We start from the raw sequence: 18,563 nt of genomic DNA on the forward strand, positions 1-18,563 counted from the left end.
TGTGACCATTTTCAGCTATTCCGTTGGATTCATTTTTCTGCACAAATAAAACCAGTATACTCATTTGTCTGCACAAATTTCTGCAGCAATTTCATTAAACATTACACGTCTGCAACGAAAATAAAACGATAAATGTATTATGTATATCAACTCATTATCGAACTGACGGAACCATATCTGTGGATACGCTTGCTAGGCTCATCTCAAGGGTATCGTTGGGTGCCCTTGCAACATTCCCCGTAACTCTAGCTAAGCATTCTTTGAGATCTGCGACAATTTGACTCATTGTAGGCCTTTCGACTGCAGTTGGCTTCACACATGACATAGCTATATCTGTTATTCTCCAAACAGAATTTAGGTTCTCAACTTCTTGCAGACGTTCATCTAAGATATGGCTTATATCGCCTTTGTCAAGAACGGAGATAACCCATTGAACCAACGATAAAACTGAAGTTCGCTCCCTATTTTTCAAGATTGCAGCCTTTCCTGTGATCAATTCTAATAGGACTACCCCGTAACTGTATACGTCACTTTTCTCGTTCAGCTGATGAGTTTTGTAATACCTATATCAGAAAAGTTAATTCAATATCATAGATCATACAGGAGTATTATGGCAGGAGATGTGCTTACTCTGGATCAAGATAACCTGGTGTGCCTATCACTCTTGTTAGTACGTGAGAATTACTTCCATCTGGGAAAATTTTTGACAAGCCAAAATCAGCAACCTTTGCCTGAAGAGTTTCATTTAATAAGATATTTTGGGTTTTAACATCTCTATGAACTATTGGTGGTCTGCAACCGTTGTGCAAGTAATCGAGTCCTACAATTCAAATCAATCAACGAAGTTTGTCGATTAAAATGCTGGTTTATATTAGTTGCAGACATGAACTAAGGTCTAAGAAGAGTATCTTGTTCTGCTGACCTTGTGCAATGTCAACTGCAATCTTAAGCCTCTTTTTCCAACTCAAAGACGTTGTAGCTGAAAAAAATACCAAATCAGGAAGGGCCAAGATCTTCATTCCAGCAACGTTCCTAAACAGGACTGTTTCTTATACCGAGATAATTTAGTTGTCATATAATGAAGAATCATACCTAAGAGAAGATTGTGCAAGTTTCCGGCTGCCATGAACTCATAAACTAGAGCTAAGTTTGATCCTTCTTTACAGTAACCGACTAGAGAAACCAAGTTCTTATGGCGAATAGCCATTAAGAGCTCAACCTGTCACTCAAAAGGATCACAAACTCAGTTAAAATATAAAGCTTTCCGACCAATTTTATGGAAGGTCATAAGAGAACTAAGTGTGGCTGATCGCAAACCTCTGCACTAAACTGTTCCGAACCATGAACTGTTGCAGACAACATCTTGACCGCCACTTCCAAGCCATCATTTAGACAACCGTAGTAAACTACAGCAGATCCACCTTTCCCTAGTTCACTTTGAAAGCCTCTGGTAATGCTTGTTAGTTCGGAATAAGTGAACCGTGTAAATACACCCTTCCCTTTGCTGTTTACTGAATTTGAAGGGTGTCCCGCAGCTAGACTTCCATGGCTTCTGCTAGGAAATGACTAAATTATTAAGCTAACCATCCATATAAAATGTCATCCTAATTTTAACACATGGTATCATACCTTCTACTTTTCATTTTGTACATACAACAAATGTTGAATCCTGCTACAAGGATAACTATAGAGGCAATTACAGCAAAAAGAGCTACAGGTACTTTTTTTTGCTTCTTCGAAGTGCATGATGTGCTCGGACAAAGACCAGGATTGTTTTCCACGCTTCACTCAACAAAGGAGACAAAAATATGTTAGCGACATACTTCTATAATAGAGAAGAGAAACAAATGGCGACTAATAAAATTTGTACCCTCATTTTACTTCTACAAAGTACCTCAAAGAGAGTGACCCTGCTGCGGTTTTCTCCAACAGAAGTTCAGGAACTGAACCGGTGATGCTGTTTCCTGAAAGATTCCTGCATACGTTCCTAAATCAGTTTAGACATGAGGTGTATAAGCTCAAAGGTAGAGGTGTTCACGGTGCGGGTCAGGTCATTATTTAAATGGGCCGGGTCGGGGTGGGTCATGTTAAATGGGCCGAGGCAGGTCAAAGCATGTTTTAATCCGAGCCACTTTGACCCGTTTTATAAAAGTTCATAAAATAGTTTATTTATTATACTTTATGGCCATCATTTAACACTTACAATTATCCGACCCGACCCGACCCTTACTCCAAGGCCTGTCAATGACCCGCCCCATTATTGACCCAACCCGCTAATGACCTGTTAAAATGTGACCCGCCCATTGAACACCTCTGCTCAAAGGAGAATAAACAACAGAAAGAAAGAAAGAAACGCAACATACAAGGTTTTCAACAATGGTAAGTCTGCAAGAAACTCAGGTATCTGGCCGGTTAAATTATTGTTTGACAAATCCCTGTTGGATGATAGCTTTCGCAGGTTAAAAACATGAAATTAACTTGTTATCGTGTTAGATTGAAATCAAAACTATTGTGTTAAAAACAGAATAATTACAAGCTTTGTAGTGATGTGAGATCTGCAAATGATGCTGCAATATATCCTGTTAGTCCTTTTGAACTAAGATTCCTGAGCACAAAATGTAATACATAAACATGAGATTTTGTATTCTATGATATGAATTCAATTTAGAAGATTTTGAAAACTTGCAGTGATATAATTCTGCTGGACTCAGAGGTGTTATAGCTGCAGCCCACACCAGGCCATGAATAAGGTTCTGGCATGCATGGATCACCTTGCCAGTTCTTCATCTTCTTATAGAATGACTTGGTATTCGTGATTGCGAGAACTAATAAGCACACGTAGTTGACAAAGATACACAAACACAAATTACGATATAATTTCATAACGATGATATTAAGATGGAAAAATTACCAGGAATAATACAACCTTTTACTTATTTTCCAACAAAATAACCATGAATAATACCAACTTAGGGGTGTTTTTCTAAAATATCTCTAACACGTTAAAAATCAAACTATAGGAGATTATATAACAATAAAAAAAAGGTCAATTAGTTAATAAAGTAAAGTTGGTATTATTCTAGGAAAAAAAGTCCCAAAATTCGTGTTATCCATGGTTAATCAAAAGTTGGTATTATTGTAGGGAACTAACGAAAGGTTGTATTAATCACTAAAGCAGAATATACTTGGGGAAGAAATTACCATCTGCTTCATTTGTTGAAAGTTGTGAGAACCTTTTAAGACTATATAACTCTACAGCACTTATAAGTGGAGGAAGGGTGGATCGATTGTTTCTCTTGATTGTAATATTTACAAACGAGCCAGAAATAAATGGTTTGGTGCTGTATATGGTGTCAGCTTCTAAGTACGATGGTTTGTAAGGTCCGTAAAATGGCCCGTGGTTGATAGCAATGTTGTATTCTCTGACTTCACCAGTCTGAAGCATTAAAAACTCAGTTACATGCAATAAGCAGTAGTATTCAGTGATCTCATGATCCACGTTCATTATGAGTTGAATTGGTTGATCGACATTTTCGGGCATAATCGCTGCTTTCATAACAGATGATGGTAGTAAAAACGCATCTTTATGAGAAGCAATCTCTGAATGGGACTGAGTTATGCTCACATTAGGCCAGTTTGCAGATTGCCAGATGCGGTCAAAGACATCATCGTTGTATCTATACCATAAATATAGTAAATTAGTCTCGTGAAGTATAGTCATTGTCATAGTCAATAACCAAGTATTCTGCACAAGTCAGGGTCTGGGGAAGAGGATAGCAGACATATCATACTCATGTCCCCTCCAAGGAGAGGGCACGGAGAAATGCACGCACTTAATTTATCCCCAAAAGATAGGCTCCTAAGATAAAAACACACACTTTTTGTTCAAAAAAAGCTTTACATCCTAAACCCATCAGTAATAGCCTAATAGGTTGCATCCTCTATTTATTCAATGCAAAAGACTTCTTCACTTGTGGATTTCTACTTTGATAGAATCAAGTATCATCCTATTTCAATATTTCTGCTAAGACAAAACCAACCATAGATTTCGATAAATTCAAATCGTAAACTGACCTTATAACATATGGTTGATTGGAAGTATGATATCGATAGCAAAGATTTAGTGACCCGAAATCTGTCTTATAGATGGAATCAATAAGAGGCCTTAACTCTAATCCTGATATAAATGGCGTTCCAAGCCCTGTATTAGCGAGGCAAACGTACAAATAATCCATTTTGAGTGTGTGAATTATCTCCTTCACCAATATATGAGATGAGTTGTCTAACTGTATTGTAAGCCAAACATCAACACCAAGGTGTAGATCAAATGTTGGAGGTTTGTTTAGTTGATCATAGTTTCCATACATAAAATAAGTTCTAATCAAATATTTGGTGTCTCTGCCTTGTGCTTGTCTTAGAGTGTAGCAGTTCTTGTTTCCCTCAGGAAAGCTTCTGACAGTGTACAGAAGCGGCGTCAGTCCTGAAGACTTGTATTTTTCAGATACATCAAAATTAACACCAGTGTCGATGTAATCAGCATCTGTTGTGTAATTTAATGTTGTTGATTCTTCTGTATAGCTTGTATTTGACCCACAATCAATACTTATGAAACCTGTATTGCCACAGAAGCCAACCTCAAGTTATTGTTGTATTTTGTGACTTTAAAGTATTAATCAAACTCATAATATAAAGTTACATCACTTTAGTTGGTTACAAAATACATATGAAAGTTTTCAAACCTTTGCTTAACATACACCAAATGCGAACTTCATCTTCGGGAATCACCACATATTGAACATAGTAACAAGAAGGTTTTGTATGTGAGTTGATAAAGATTCTAGGCGAGACTCTCTTCCTAAAACATCATTTTCTCACTACTACGATGCTTGGAAATATATTTCGGAAATATGTTTTGAGATACAAAGAATTTGACTAAAATACTAACACAAGAAAAATAGAACAATATGAGAAAACTTAGGTGCAAGAAGAAATGAAAATTTACAATCAAGGATTGCAAGTTCTCCGTGTAAAGTGATAAAGAGGATAAGAATTCAGAAATTTGTCATATAGGACACAACCCACACACGGCTTCATGAAACGCAACATTGATTTACGAACCAATGTCCTTACGGATTGAATTGACACCTAGTACCACGCATCTTAATAATTGATCATACCCCTAATGTCCTTACAGATTGAATTAAGCAATTATATCCAACCAATTGAAGCAGTAGTACACATGAAATAATTCGTTAAACTCACATATGTGATACGTTAAAGGCCATGTGTCCATATCTATTCATACGTCCAATAAAGTTACAAGTATGCCCCTTAGACTTCGTTGAGGCAGCCAAACCCAGAACTTATATAGATAGCTTCTACTCATTTACCATGCTTTCGTGAATAAAGCACTTAATTAAGAGACCTTCAAACTCTAGAAAATGGAGACTTCGAGGGTCAGGATCTGGATCTGGGTCCTAACTATGAGACCTTCAAGCATATATATATATATGTGTGTGTGTGTGTGTGTATATATATATATATATATATATATATATATTTATATATATATATATATAAATAACAAGTTGAAAAATGACTGAAACGTAGTAAAAAGAGAATTGAGTTAAAGAATGAGATAAAAAATAAGTGAATGATAAATATGAGCCATTAAAATGGAGATAGAATACAAGTTTGTGGATGAAACTAAAAAGAGAGTGTCCATTACCAATAAAGAAAATGATACAAAATTAATAGGACAAATTAAAGCAAATCAAAATTAAATTGAAAAGAACGGAGGGAGTATTAGTAAATTGCTCGCTTAACTTTATTGATCATTGTTTGATCCTAATTTATTACACTTGTAAGTTGAAAGTGAGAAAACGTATAGCGTAAACTTTGTTTGTTACGATGTGTTTTATTTTAAAAAACAATTATAAGGATGGATGAATTTGATATTGTTTTAAACTTGAATTTGCATCAACATAAAAAGTGATTTGATAAACTTTATAAAATTATATGTATTTGCAATATTCTATATATGATTATATTTTTTGTACAAAAAATTTAAAGAGTGTATTTGGATGAAGGAAAATAGAGGAAAAGGATGAGGACGAATAAGGAATTACTTGTTTGGATAATAAGAATTAGTCTATTTTTAATATTAAATGATTGTATTTAATTGAAACTCTAATTGTTAGAGCAAGTACCAAATCATCCTCATGTGGAGGGTCTTCGGGGTGTCGTGATGATGGTGCAACGAAGAACACGAGTACGGTGCATGAGAGATGCATTGGTCAAGAAAAGGCTCAAGGTGATGATGGTCATTTGAGCAAGGCAATAGCAGCCAGAGACCACTGAAGGGGCGCTCGACCAGTCGAGCAAGGCTAGCTCGGTCAAGCCACGTTGCTGGAGCTGATCAGAGAGGTCTGGAGGTTCGCTCGAGTGGTCGAGCGGATCATGCTCGGTCGAGCGGATCATGCTTGATCGAGCGGCTTTCCAGAGGGCCAAATAACACATGTTCTGTTTTGTTGCGGGATTTCCTTGGGCTTCAAGGGATTGGTCCCAGGGCTTCTAATATGTTATGAGACTATATAAAGGGGTCTAAGAACATCATTAGAAGAGTAAGGAGAGGCAAATACATTAGGAAAAGTTAGGGCATTGGCCATTAGAGTGTTCTCTTTGTATTAGTGGCATTTGTGGAGTTTCACCATTAAAGGTGGAACCTTTATGGGTTAAGAGTGAGCTTTTAACTATGGTAAGTTGAGTCATTAGTTTAATTATGATTATATTAATGATAAGATACTTTATTTGAGGGGGAGGTATCCATTGATACCTCATAAACACATTGTTGTTGTTGTTTGTTATGTCTCTTGTTCATGCTCTGTTTTTCACTCAACATCTACATCGTTTTCTACCATTGTTGGGTCCGAGCCATTCTCTTTCACTAACAAATAGTGTTTTGGTTGTATATAGATTAGAGGTCTAATCTTTTGTCATTGCTTAGCGCCCAAAAAAGTCCAAGACCACTCTAATGCCGAAAATTTGAAAAAAATAAGACCTTTTATTAACTTTAGTCAAAAAATAAGATTCGTTCAAACATTATTCCCAAAATAAGCGTCTTTGGCCCTAAAGCTAGACTTGGTACATAATCGTTGTTACTAACAGCGAGTTTAAAGTTGCTGGAATTTTTAAGTTAACATGTAGTCGTTGTTACTAACAGCGAAAAAAGGTTTGACTGGTCAAAGGGGAAGTCGCTGTTACTAACAGCGATCAAATGGTTTGACTTTTGTGTATGATTTAATTTGATATGGATTCGTTGAACATGAATGAACCATCACAGGCGTTTGGGGTGTGTATATTACTTTTGTTTATATTTTTGTAAGATGAAGTAGATTGATGAATGCTTTGACTTGGGTGAACTCAAGTCAAGGTGGAGATTGTTATGAATTATGTGACTTGAGTGCACATTTGATGAGTGCATTCGTGTATGACTCTTGGGTTTGGAATCCAATAGGTGTAATAATGTGGGAGATTAAGTTGTTAACTTAATGATTGTAGTTGTTAAATGTGATTTATTGTGGAAAAGTATTCATGGGAATTATTGGTGTTAATGATGATTAATGAAGAAGTGCAAAGGGCTTTGATAGATGCTTGCTCGAACAGAATTCTGACAGAGGAAGCCTGATGGTTGCTCGACCGAGCGAGCTTTCTTAGTTGGTTGAGCGGTAAGACAGAATGCATCCAGAAGGTGTTTGTAGCTCGCTCGACCGAGCGAGCTCTCTGTTCCGGTCGAGCGGATCCTCTGATGTGCCTAGGATGCTATTTTTTGACCTTTCAAGTTCTTGGAGCTGTTTCATATCATTCATTATTCAATATTAATCTTGTATTTAGTGAGCAATTGACATTAATGTACCTAGTACTATATATAGAGCTCTCATACTCACTTAAAAACACATCAAACACAACCCCTAAGCCAAACACATAGCCTTTTGTAATACTTCATTTGTAAGAGTATTTTACACTCCATTGATATAATAAAACAAAAACTACACACGACGAAGGACGTATCCATCATTGGGTGAACCTCCTTAAATCTTTGTGTCTCTTTGCTTAGTTTACATTATCAAACATTGTTTTGTTCATTGTTGTTTGTATCGTTCATCTAAATTCTTAACATTGTAACGATTTTGGCAAACATTTCAAGTATGTTAATGGAAATAATCATTGCTTGAGGGGGAGGTATCATTAGATACCTCATAAACGCATTGTATTGATTGTTTGTTGTTCTCTTGTCCATCCTCTGTTTTTCACTCATCTTCTAACCATTATTCTATCATTGTTGGGTCCAAACTATTCTCTTTCAGTTGTCTAACATTCTATAGTTGATTCAAGAAGAGATATGACTAGCAAGCTCTCTACATTAAAGTTTTATTTTTTCATTTTAAGGTGAATCTTCAACGGACAAGAGACATGGCCGGTCCTGAGCGGGGAGCCTGAGTGTGGGTGAGAAGGGCCACCATCCAGGTTTGGGCGTTTGGAACATGCTAACGGAAGAGAAAAAAATAGGCGATCCAACTCACAATCTCACCTAGGAACCCTAAATGATCAAAGTTGGGTGCTAACAAGAGGTGTAAGCGAAGGTTATCTTTTTACATGTGGTGAAAATACATCTATAAATTGATAAGGGTGGAAGGCACGCATCAAGGGAACAATAAATTATTAATTTTACTGAATTTCTAGTGAAAAAAATTGTAAAGAAAATCCTTTAAGGTTATTTACTTGTGGAAAGAAAATCCTTCCATTATTCATTATATGTTGACCGTTGAGTTTTGAATATTTATTGATTTATTCTTTAATTTCAAATTGAATTTGAGAACAGTTGAAATATAGCTAAACGGTGAGTTGATAGTCTAGGCACTTTAAAAATAATACTTTCATTCAAATAAATGTATTCATAATAAGAGATGCAAATATGATTAAAATTCACTTGCAAAAAAAATTAATATTAGAATCGACTTGATTGTTAGCATTAAACGGTGAAAATATTAATAAAAAATAAAGATAATGTAACATTGCGAGACGTTAATATATGACATGTAAAGGAAGTAAATTACCAGGCCTTTCATGGCGTTGGATGGTAATGCCTTGTAGTCCATCTAAGATGACTGATGATGTCCATTGAAATATAATGAAACAGATAACAGTACACAACTTCAACATTGTGAGCACATAACCCATTGACATTGGATACTATAATTGAAGTAATACACTAATACTTAAACAAGTTGTGAGATTTTATTAAAACCCATTTGTGGTCAGTCTTATGGTCTTCCTTAGTAAAGTCAGGGATGACTACAGACTTTTGGAACGTAACCTACAAGATTTGGGTTGGGCTACATGCTTGTCAATGTCATTGTGTTTATAGCTGGACTTAATCAACATCCAACATGCAATTTCCTCGCAGATGGCCTGAAATACTTGGCATCGTGTCCACAAGAGACTTTCATTTACCCCTTCATATTTCAATACATTTTTTAAGGCTACATTCGCGCAACCAATCACTCGACCTTATCACGTTAGAAACTACAAACAAAATCGTGGTAAATTTATTTTTTTGTCTTTTAACATGTTATTCTCGTATTCACTGTTAATAACAACAAATAAGAATGTTTATTTTGAGAATTACTCTCGAAAAAAACTTAATTTTTTTATATTTTAATTAAAAAAGTCTTTATTTCAAAATATTCAATTTTGCCATTAAAATAATAAAATCCTTTATGACAATTTTTTTTAATTTAACAATTGTCATGATCTATTTATTCTACAAAATTTTAACCTGACCCGAAAATAACAAGTTAAGCAAACCGCATCCTTTAGCAAACATAAATTTTACAACCACCACAAACGAACATGGACATCTCAATGAAGCAGCAGATTAGCAGATAGTGTTCCAGGAGTTGATTAATAAAAAGTTCTTCATTGCAAACTATTTTTTGTGTCCCTTATAATTCCAGTTATTTTTTGGTCGTAAACCTTGTTAAGGTTTCCTTACAGAAATCGACAATAGACATCTATTGTAACGATCCTCTCAATGGACCAAATCGTAAACTGGTGACCCATTCTTCAATCCAACCACTTGCAAATAAAACAATGATTCTTGTATTTAGCATTTCATTTCAACTAAAATTCTTTCAAACACAAAATAATACTCAACTCCCTGGTAACAATTAGTGGCTACAATTCTTCAGTAATATGATTTCCGCGGGTTGTTCTACAAAAACAGAAACAGACATCATCAGTGACTAAACAAATAACGTCGTATCATAGAAGAGAATGATAATGACAATATTAGACGGGTAAATACCAGAGGGTTTGGTCTGTGACGATATCCAAGCATCATACGCTTCTTGTACTGTTCATATATGTCATCATCAGGAGTGACCTCACCCGGTTGCTGCGCACCAACACCCAAATGGTCTTTTTTCACATTTCCAGCCGAAATAGGATCTGCAATGCCTTTCCTAGAACTTCCCAGGCCCTCACCTGCAAGATCGAACCAAGAGATGAACTCAATTTAACGAGCCACTTCATAGTCTTCTATTTGCAAAACGAGTCCAACAGGAAACACATATACCAAGACATGTAAAAGGCGATGAAAGTACTAAAACAGGAATACGATATGCACACAGCTGCATTTGCAGTATACAGTTATAAACACCATTTAGAGGCAAATGAAATTCAAAGAGACAACAAATATTCAGTTAAGTACCTGTCAGAAAGATAATGTATGTATCAACAACTAGGATCTAGCATCCATGATAAATCTACTAGCGAATATATTTCATAAGACAACACGCGGAAAGTCGGTGAAGCATCTATAAAACAATTAGTATAAGCATTAAGGTCTTGAGATAGCAATAAGCAGCCAGAGTACCGGTTCAAATATAGACAAGCTCTAAGAGGTCCAGAATCGAGGTACATGCTGGCTTGTAAAGTTGTACGTAAACATTCAAAAGCACATTAAAAATTTTGGTTAGTTCATGGAAGCATTTACCTAACAGCTTGTTTTGTATCATATTTTATATGTATATCATAATGAAGCGCTATTGACTTTCTATATAACATGTCCTATAAGAATGTTAAAGGTAAAGCAATTCCACCTAAAAACATGTAATTGTTTGAATACTAACAACGTACGCATTACCAATTGTCAGCCTTACCCAATATAAAATGTAAATACTTATTAATTAAAAGAAATGGACCACAGGTATTCATATGCTTATGCAATTCAGCAGAAAACACACCTTCTTTCCAACCCATTTTCGACAAAAGCTTATGGCCAACATTATCAGCTTGTATTTTTGCCTTATCAGCAGCCTCCTTCGCAGCTTTTTGTACGGCAGCATCATTACATTTAGCCAAAAAGTTCTCCAACTCTTCGGGTGGTATGTAATCTCCCATGTGATGACCTTTCTTTCCAGAAGCTGCAACAGAAACTTATAGTTAGGAAACATAATTTGATGGATCATGCATCTTATGAACCCTAAAAATGAACAGAAAAGGGACAATACATTTAACACAAAATAAACTCGGGAAATTAGCATGAATCAAGTTGCAACTTGAAAGTTGCCGCTACCACCCAGCTTAGACTCAAAAAGCTCGCCAAGGCACGCCTAAAGCTATGGATTGAGTGCCAAGATAGGGTTAGGTGAGGCATTCCTTAAGGCGAGCACCTTAGAGTGCTTTTAAGTTCCTAGAAGCAAGCGCATCAGGGCGCCTTAGAGCGCTTTTTGGTCTTAGCCTCAATAGAAGATTATTTGAGGCAAACACCCTAAGTGATTGTCTCACACCCAGAGTCAGCCCAATTGCATGTTTACAATGAGCATTTGCACAGGCCCCTAATTTAATGTGGCCCACTTCCATTATATTTAATAATTAAGAAACTTTAGGTCTTCTATAAAGTGGATTTTCATTTCCCCGTTTTTGAATTTTCTGATATCGAAATCTCCTAATTCTCCGATAAATCTCTTTCATTGCTTGATAATATCAGTATAACCATCGATGAGACCTCTGCTTTCCTATGTTAGATTGTAATCTTTGTAATTTAATATGCATTTATTAAAATTTTGCGCTCGATACAATTGACTCTAACGTTCTAAATTTATAAATAACACTTTTTAGGTGGTTAAAAATTAAATTAAATCATTGAGTTTTTTTTACCCATGAAATAAAAGAAATGTTTAGGGGTCTCTTTTGGGGTTTAAGCACCGGCATTGTTGTTATTGTGTGATTAGGGCTCTTTTTCGAGTTTTGCTCTTGGCCCCAAAAAGGTGATATACTGCACTGCTCACGCGTCTTAAAACTAAACAACCCTGTATGGAAATTCGCAAATGCAGGACACGGAAACCGCTAATAACAAATTATGCAAATAGTGATTCTTCATCAAAAAGACCTCGAAATATTTCTGGAAATATGGTGAAAGAAAAAAGACCATTGAATTTCAGATTTTGCAGACCTTTCAAACAAACTTTAAAATCTAAAACCCCATGGTCGCTATTTATAAAAACAGACAATTTCCGTTTTTGTTTGAAAAGGGTTAAATTTTAAAAATTAAACTAAAATCATGTTTAATGAACAGCATTGATTTGCTTCCAAAACTTAAACCCTGTTCTATTAGTTGAAAGAAAATTTATATTTTTCATAAGACAAAGCCAGCTATTAACCTTGCACATGAAGAGAAGCTGGGGGAGGCATTTCATCTTGTGATTGTTTAGGTGGTCTTTTCCTCTCCTCGGCTGCCGCTTTCTTCATGTAATATTCCATCATGGCTATAGGATCTGATCCAGAAACAGATGAACATGATTCTCCTGCAAACACAAATTCTACAAATGTTACTCAAGAACAGTGAAATTTAAAGATAATTGCACTGTATGCAAACTATAAAACACAACAGGAAACATACATCAGAAGATACCAATAATATCTTAACACAAGAAAAAACATACATCTTATGCAATGTCAGATACAAACCCTTACCGACACATCAACATGATGGAAACCAAGGTATAGAGAAGCCAAAAAATTCCTATCAGTGACACCCGTAAAGGAAATAATCGATTGAAATTATCATTAAAAAATACAGCAAAAGATTAACATGATGATTTTGAATATCAAAACCACAAGAGGGAACACTAGCAAAATAACCATAGTAAAAAGCATTCCAGCAAAGCTTTTGTGATTTTGTCACACATAGCTCAAAATCAAGTATTTGATCTTACTTAATTTGTAACAAATGTCCACAAGCATTGCAGACTTAAGTATTCCAGTAAACACTGAAAGTCATAATGAAATGCCCCTCAAGAATTCGAAGAAAAACACAGGAACACATATATTCTCACCACTTCTAGCAGATGTTGTCTGGATTGAACTGGCTTCATGTACTTCACACAAAGTAGTAGCAGGCGTGTGCAAATTCACATTACTTGACTTTTGATGAACACTGCTCGCTGAAGCAGTCATATCACCTACAGATGCGTTTACAAAAATGTAAATAACACCGTCATACTGCATTTGAATAAGTGCAAAAACCATAACAAAAACACATGGTAATGGCATGAAACTGTTCATACAGCAGTGAACAGAGCATTGATCAGACCATCTACATCCTGAAGAAGCGCATATAAAAATTTGCATTTAAAAACAGCACAAATCTCCTCATAGATTTTCTTATTACATAGATCCCAGCCTTTCATTGCTCTACTTAAGTCAAGTTCAAAATTCAACTGACCCCTATCCAAGATAATATTTCTCAAAATTGCTATAGAATGTCAAAAAGAGTTCCTTTTTTCTTCCAAGGAAATACAGTAAGAAAATAACTCCATCAATCCTGCATTCTATGTGTATTTTAAACAACGGTAACAGGGCAAGTCTTCATTTATTTGGATTAAATCCTCTCTACTATTGACATAAATCCAATAAATATTTAACAAGTAATAGTTTCTTAAACATAAACATCAAATAAAACATACTATAAATAAAAAAGATGAAGCAAACAACCAACACGAGGAACTAACCACTAGGTGTAGTTTGCAAATCTTTGCTTGGTGCTAGTGCTTTCTTCTCTTCTTGAATACGAAATTCATAGTACTTGTATTCTATACAGTCTTCATCAAACAGAAATCTGCAGGATTGATAAAGGAGAAAATCACGAAAACTGGTTCCAAAATTGCAACCAACATCTCTCATATAAACTCAGACTCACATAATAAATCCCAACCTAAAATAAAGGTCCAAGTGTCCAATCATCAACTAGAAAATAGCATTAACAAATATCATTACAAACAAATTTACTCCATAATCAAAATCAAAACACCACATGCACTTACGTATGTATGAGGAATTTGTAAATTCAAAAAAGCATTCATGATGCTCAAACCTACATGTATATTGTTAAAACGACCACTAATATATTAAAAAGGCTATATAAATACATTTTCCACATAAATATGGCAAGAGTTCGAATGGGAAAGCTAAAGAGAGGCAAATGCAGTGTCCAATGATAATTTAAATAAATACTTCTGCTTCAGTGTTTTACTGTTTATACTAGTTAGCAATATTCATATGCCCCAAGATTAAAAGATTGCTACACAGGTTTATTTTGAGCAACCATGACTCAAAAAATTTGAAAAAGCATTATGGATTAATTTCCACGTGACCCTTCAGCCCTTGACCTCCCTAATTAACATCAAAATCCATGGATAATCTTAATGCCTTAAAGCGTGAGTGTCACTTTTCAAGCTAAACACTGCTAGAATAGCCATATAGCATATAAATAAATCATTATTTGATTTAGAGGAGGGATTTAAGGTTATGATGGGTTCTCATGAGCTCACTAAAGTACATCGAGAATGGAACTAAAGATTTTTAGTTTTTTGGTTTTGAATTATAAAGGAATATAGTAAAATGGTCTATACATCACTATGCTTCTTATTTAGATGGAGTTGCTAATGATATTTACAATCAAGGGTTAATTGAAAAGAGACTCTTTGTTAGTACTAGGGTAATATTGTGTACATTCAACAACACCTGCAACCCCAACTTGGTCGGACCACTAAGAGGCATTGGAGTAGTGGAATGTTGTTGTAGTTACTTTTACAAGATAAGAATGGTAAAACTTGCCAAACTACATACCTGAAAGGAGTATTCCCTGGGTTCTTCTGGCGGGTAATAGCCTCAATTTGCCTTCCCTTTTTAGCCACAAAACTTGCTAGCCTGTCTGCAGCTATCTTCACTGCAGGATCACTTGGTGAAGGAGGTGCTGCATATCACTTAAAGAACTGATTAATACCAAGAGCATGAACAACGCAATGCAAACTACTCTTTTAGCAGGCGTGCCACAGTTCCATATCGCTTATTGAACATCTCTTCTCCATGGTTCAAAGAAACATAAGATGTAAGCTGCATTCATGAGACAGCACATTTGCTAATGAATGGTCCTACTTATTTGCTATTACAAACATAGGAGTTTATCCTTGATTTTCTTGGGACATTGCACATAATAAAGGTGAAAAAAAAGACTGGAAATTAAATATAAAACTGAGGGGGAAAAACTGGCTATGGGTAAATGCATATGACATGGTTCACTTTCCTAGATCATAATTTGTTTGTTCCCTCAGCTCTCTTCATTGCCCCTTTCTCTGCAACCAAAACATGGAAGAGCTATGTGAAATATAGCTAAAGGAAATTCCCCAAGTCCCTTGCGACAGTAATGCAGCATATGAAAAAATGTTTGCACTTCTGACATGATCAGTTGCCAGAATCTACAGACCTTAAGCCAATTTCTTAATTTAATTAACAGCGATAATGTATCTTCTCGTTTACACCATGGACTTGCATGGTAACCACATCTCCTTTAACACTCCCAAAGATGAAAACATCCCAATATGGACATGTCAAGTGTTGACAAAAGTCTAAACACTACCATAATACATTAATTTACAACAATTCTATATCAACCACTACAGAATAAACCCATTAAGACAAACAAGACACTGCATCAGATTATCTTGCCACAGTCATTAGTGAATCATAAGCTTCGACCATTAAAACAAAAATGTATACATCCACAACTAATTCGCAGAAATATTTAGCCAAAATTAACTGATCCAGAATGTCTATGCAACAAAGTTAACGTGAACCTTCACCTGAGAATACACATGGTGATAATAGAGAACAAATAATTATATTGAAACAAACATAAATGTCAAATAAACCCAAAAAGAAGAAACAAACCCATTGAAATAGGATAAGCAAGACATGAAAGATCTGTACAGACAGACATTACCAACATCAAATTTTCTGGATGACACAGAAGATATATGTGGTTGATTCAATCTCTGCCGCTTTGCAGAAACTCCATCAGATGCATTTCCTGAATCTACATCTTCTTCATCTTCACTCAACTTGACAGAAGGAACCGCAAGCTTTGATTTCTGCTTCAAGCTAAACGCAAGCTTACCACCTGAAGAAGCTGTAGTAGGCTTCCGTCGATTATTATTCGTAACATCCACACCGATTTTTACACTAGAGGAGTTCGGAGTTGAACTCCTTGATACATTTGTTGTCTGTCTAGAATCCTCAACATTATCACTTTTCTTCTCTTGCTGAAGTTGTTTAAACCTCTCCATAAATGAGCCATCATTGGCAAACAAGCTAGGCGGGACTCCTTTATCCATGGAAAACAAACTCACCTCACTCTTAAGCTGTTCAAACTTCACAAGATTATGTCACAAGACCTTTCAACTAATTCAGACATTTCAACCAATCCAATGAAGAAACCTCAAAAAGCAGCAGTTTTCAAAAATATACAGAACAAATACCACTTGTGCACCAGTATGCCAAACACATAAGCTAAGTTTGATTATTCGTGAGGAAACAACAGAACATTCATAGCAAAATATTTCAACATCCTTATACTCCCTCAATCAAAGAAAAATATTCGCCTGACCACAAAGACAGTGAGTCAGGATAAAGTTGGACGGTCATTAAATGCACAACAATGACAAATTCTTAATTTCATAAAATTGGAGTAGGCTACATCAACCAATGAATCAATCCCAATAGTCATGGACAGTCATTCAGTCAATCAATCGTAATATGGGTAAAAACATATTCTCTTTATCCCAATGAATTAGCCTTATTTTTTAGTTTGTTCCACTTAATTTGACTCATTTATATTTTTGACCATGATCCATGCTCTTGCTTTTAACTCTTGTCCACACATTTAAGGTATATTTTCATATGATCCACTCATTTCTCATTTTCTATTCATTTGTACTTAGATTTTATTATTTTGGACAGAGGGAGAATATTTTGATTTGCATATCACAGCAAATACAAATCCCTAATTAATCCAAAATCTGGAGATATCCCTAATTGCAAGAAATATCACATTCCCGAAAAAAATAACAGAATCCCAACTATACAAATTCCATGAACAAAACTATTAAGGGGAACTTCTCGTCAATTTTTACAACGCCGACAAAAAAAATAATTTAAAAAAACATAGAATCAACTATACACCACAAGCAAGATGACTAGGGCACAAATTTTAAGGCACAATCAAGAATAAGTTAGAAAATTCAATTAAAATTAAATATCTTTCATGATTAAGTCGTAAAATGAATCGGATCGTAAAAACTAGGTTAAGTTTCAAATTAAGTCCTTCAATTCAATTTGAAGAAGTCAATTGGTTATAGAAAAAACAAAATAGGAAGAATAAAACTAGAAAACAGGTAATGAAAAACATAACTAGAAGAAGAATACCTGGAAATAACCTTCCAAAACGCAGATGTAAAAGGAGGATGGGAAGAAGGGAAATAGTAGAAGGTTCAGTTGAGGGCGTTCTGAAGAAGAGAAATGACTCAACAACAAAGGATAACGCTGCACAATAACAAATTAACAAGCCACCACCTCTTCTTTATTTATTTATATATTTACTTATTTATTTATTTTATATTCGAGGTAGACTAAGAAAATGAAAAAGGCAAGATAGAAAAGGCAATAAGAATCGAACTCAAACAAGGAGTTATAAAAATTAAATTTTATTTTAATTAGAGAGTAAGTATTATTTTTTAAAAAATACTTTCCATTACCAACATTCAATGACGATACCAAACGCCCATTCATTATAAATGAGTAAATAAACATGAAAATCATGCAATGGAGGGTTGCTCATGTGTTATGCCTAACGTGTCTTATGTCAAGTCATGTTGTGTCATGAACAAAGTTATGTCATGTGTAGTCATGTTTAATCACCCTAAAATGAAGTTAGTATATGTCATAGATTGATTCGCCATGGTTCATCTTGTTATGCGCTCATATAAGGTAATGGCCTGATATTTTTTTATTTTTGACACTTCGAATTACATTGAAATTAATGATTATATACTGTTATTTTTATTTAAACGTTCGTATATTGGTATTATTCATTCATATAATTTAAATGATTATATAGTTGTATTTTAATATAATAATAACTATATGTTTTAAGATAACATAAA

The 18,563-nt window shown here is 35.0% G+C and overlaps 2 protein-coding genes across 8 annotated transcripts; both read right to left on the minus strand.

The window, feature by feature from the left end:
• Window positions 1-150: 150 nt before the first annotated feature.
• On the minus strand, window positions 151-9,592 carry LOC130800265 (probable LRR receptor-like serine/threonine-protein kinase At4g29180). 2 transcript variants are annotated; one of them, XM_057663732.1, is made up of 13 exons: window positions 9,117-9,592; window positions 4,075-4,612; window positions 3,202-3,677; window positions 2,687-2,825; window positions 2,534-2,605; window positions 2,364-2,435; window positions 1,895-1,975; window positions 1,630-1,782; window positions 1,318-1,552; window positions 1,093-1,219; window positions 923-979; window positions 631-820; window positions 151-563 (listed from the first exon to the last, which is right to left on the minus strand). In XM_057663732.1, exons 1-13 carry the CDS (start codon window positions 9,244-9,246, stop codon window positions 155-157), a joined length of 2,679 nt encoding a protein of 892 aa, XP_057519715.1. In that variant the 5' UTR covers window positions 9,247-9,592; the 3' UTR covers window positions 151-154. The 2 variants fall into 2 exon arrangements, with proteins under 2 accessions (XP_057519715.1, XP_057519709.1); XM_057663726.1 differs by having other exon boundaries at window positions 1,895-1,987.
• Window positions 9,593-9,736: 144 nt separating this feature from the next.
• LOC130800291 (SURP and G-patch domain-containing protein 1-like protein) lies at window positions 9,737-17,963 on the minus strand. Of its 6 annotated transcripts, none has more exons than XM_057663780.1 (9): window positions 17,827-17,963; window positions 16,346-16,763; window positions 15,193-15,319; window positions 14,076-14,182; window positions 13,401-13,526; window positions 12,726-12,869; window positions 11,307-11,486; window positions 10,367-10,545; window positions 9,737-10,273 (listed from the first exon to the last, which is right to left on the minus strand). In XM_057663780.1, the coding sequence occupies exons 2-9, from the start codon at window positions 16,734-16,736 to the stop codon at window positions 10,247-10,249; spliced, it is 1,281 nt and encodes a 426-aa protein (XP_057519763.1). In that variant the 5' UTR covers window positions 16,737-16,763; window positions 17,827-17,963; the 3' UTR covers window positions 9,737-10,246. The 6 variants fall into 6 exon arrangements, with proteins under 6 accessions (XP_057519763.1, XP_057519772.1, XP_057519740.1 ...); XM_057663789.1 differs by having other exon boundaries at window positions 9,946-10,273; window positions 16,346-16,772; window positions 17,827-17,946; XM_057663757.1 differs by having other exon boundaries at window positions 9,968-10,273; window positions 12,726-12,884.
• Between the last annotated feature and the right edge of the window lie 600 nt (window positions 17,964-18,563).

The sequence above is a fragment of the Amaranthus tricolor genome, chromosome 1 (genome assembly GCF_026212465.1).
Source record: "Amaranthus tricolor cultivar Red isolate AtriRed21 chromosome 1, ASM2621246v1, whole genome shotgun sequence".
Lineage (NCBI taxonomy): Eukaryota > Viridiplantae > Streptophyta > Magnoliopsida > Caryophyllales > Amaranthaceae > Amaranthus > Amaranthus tricolor.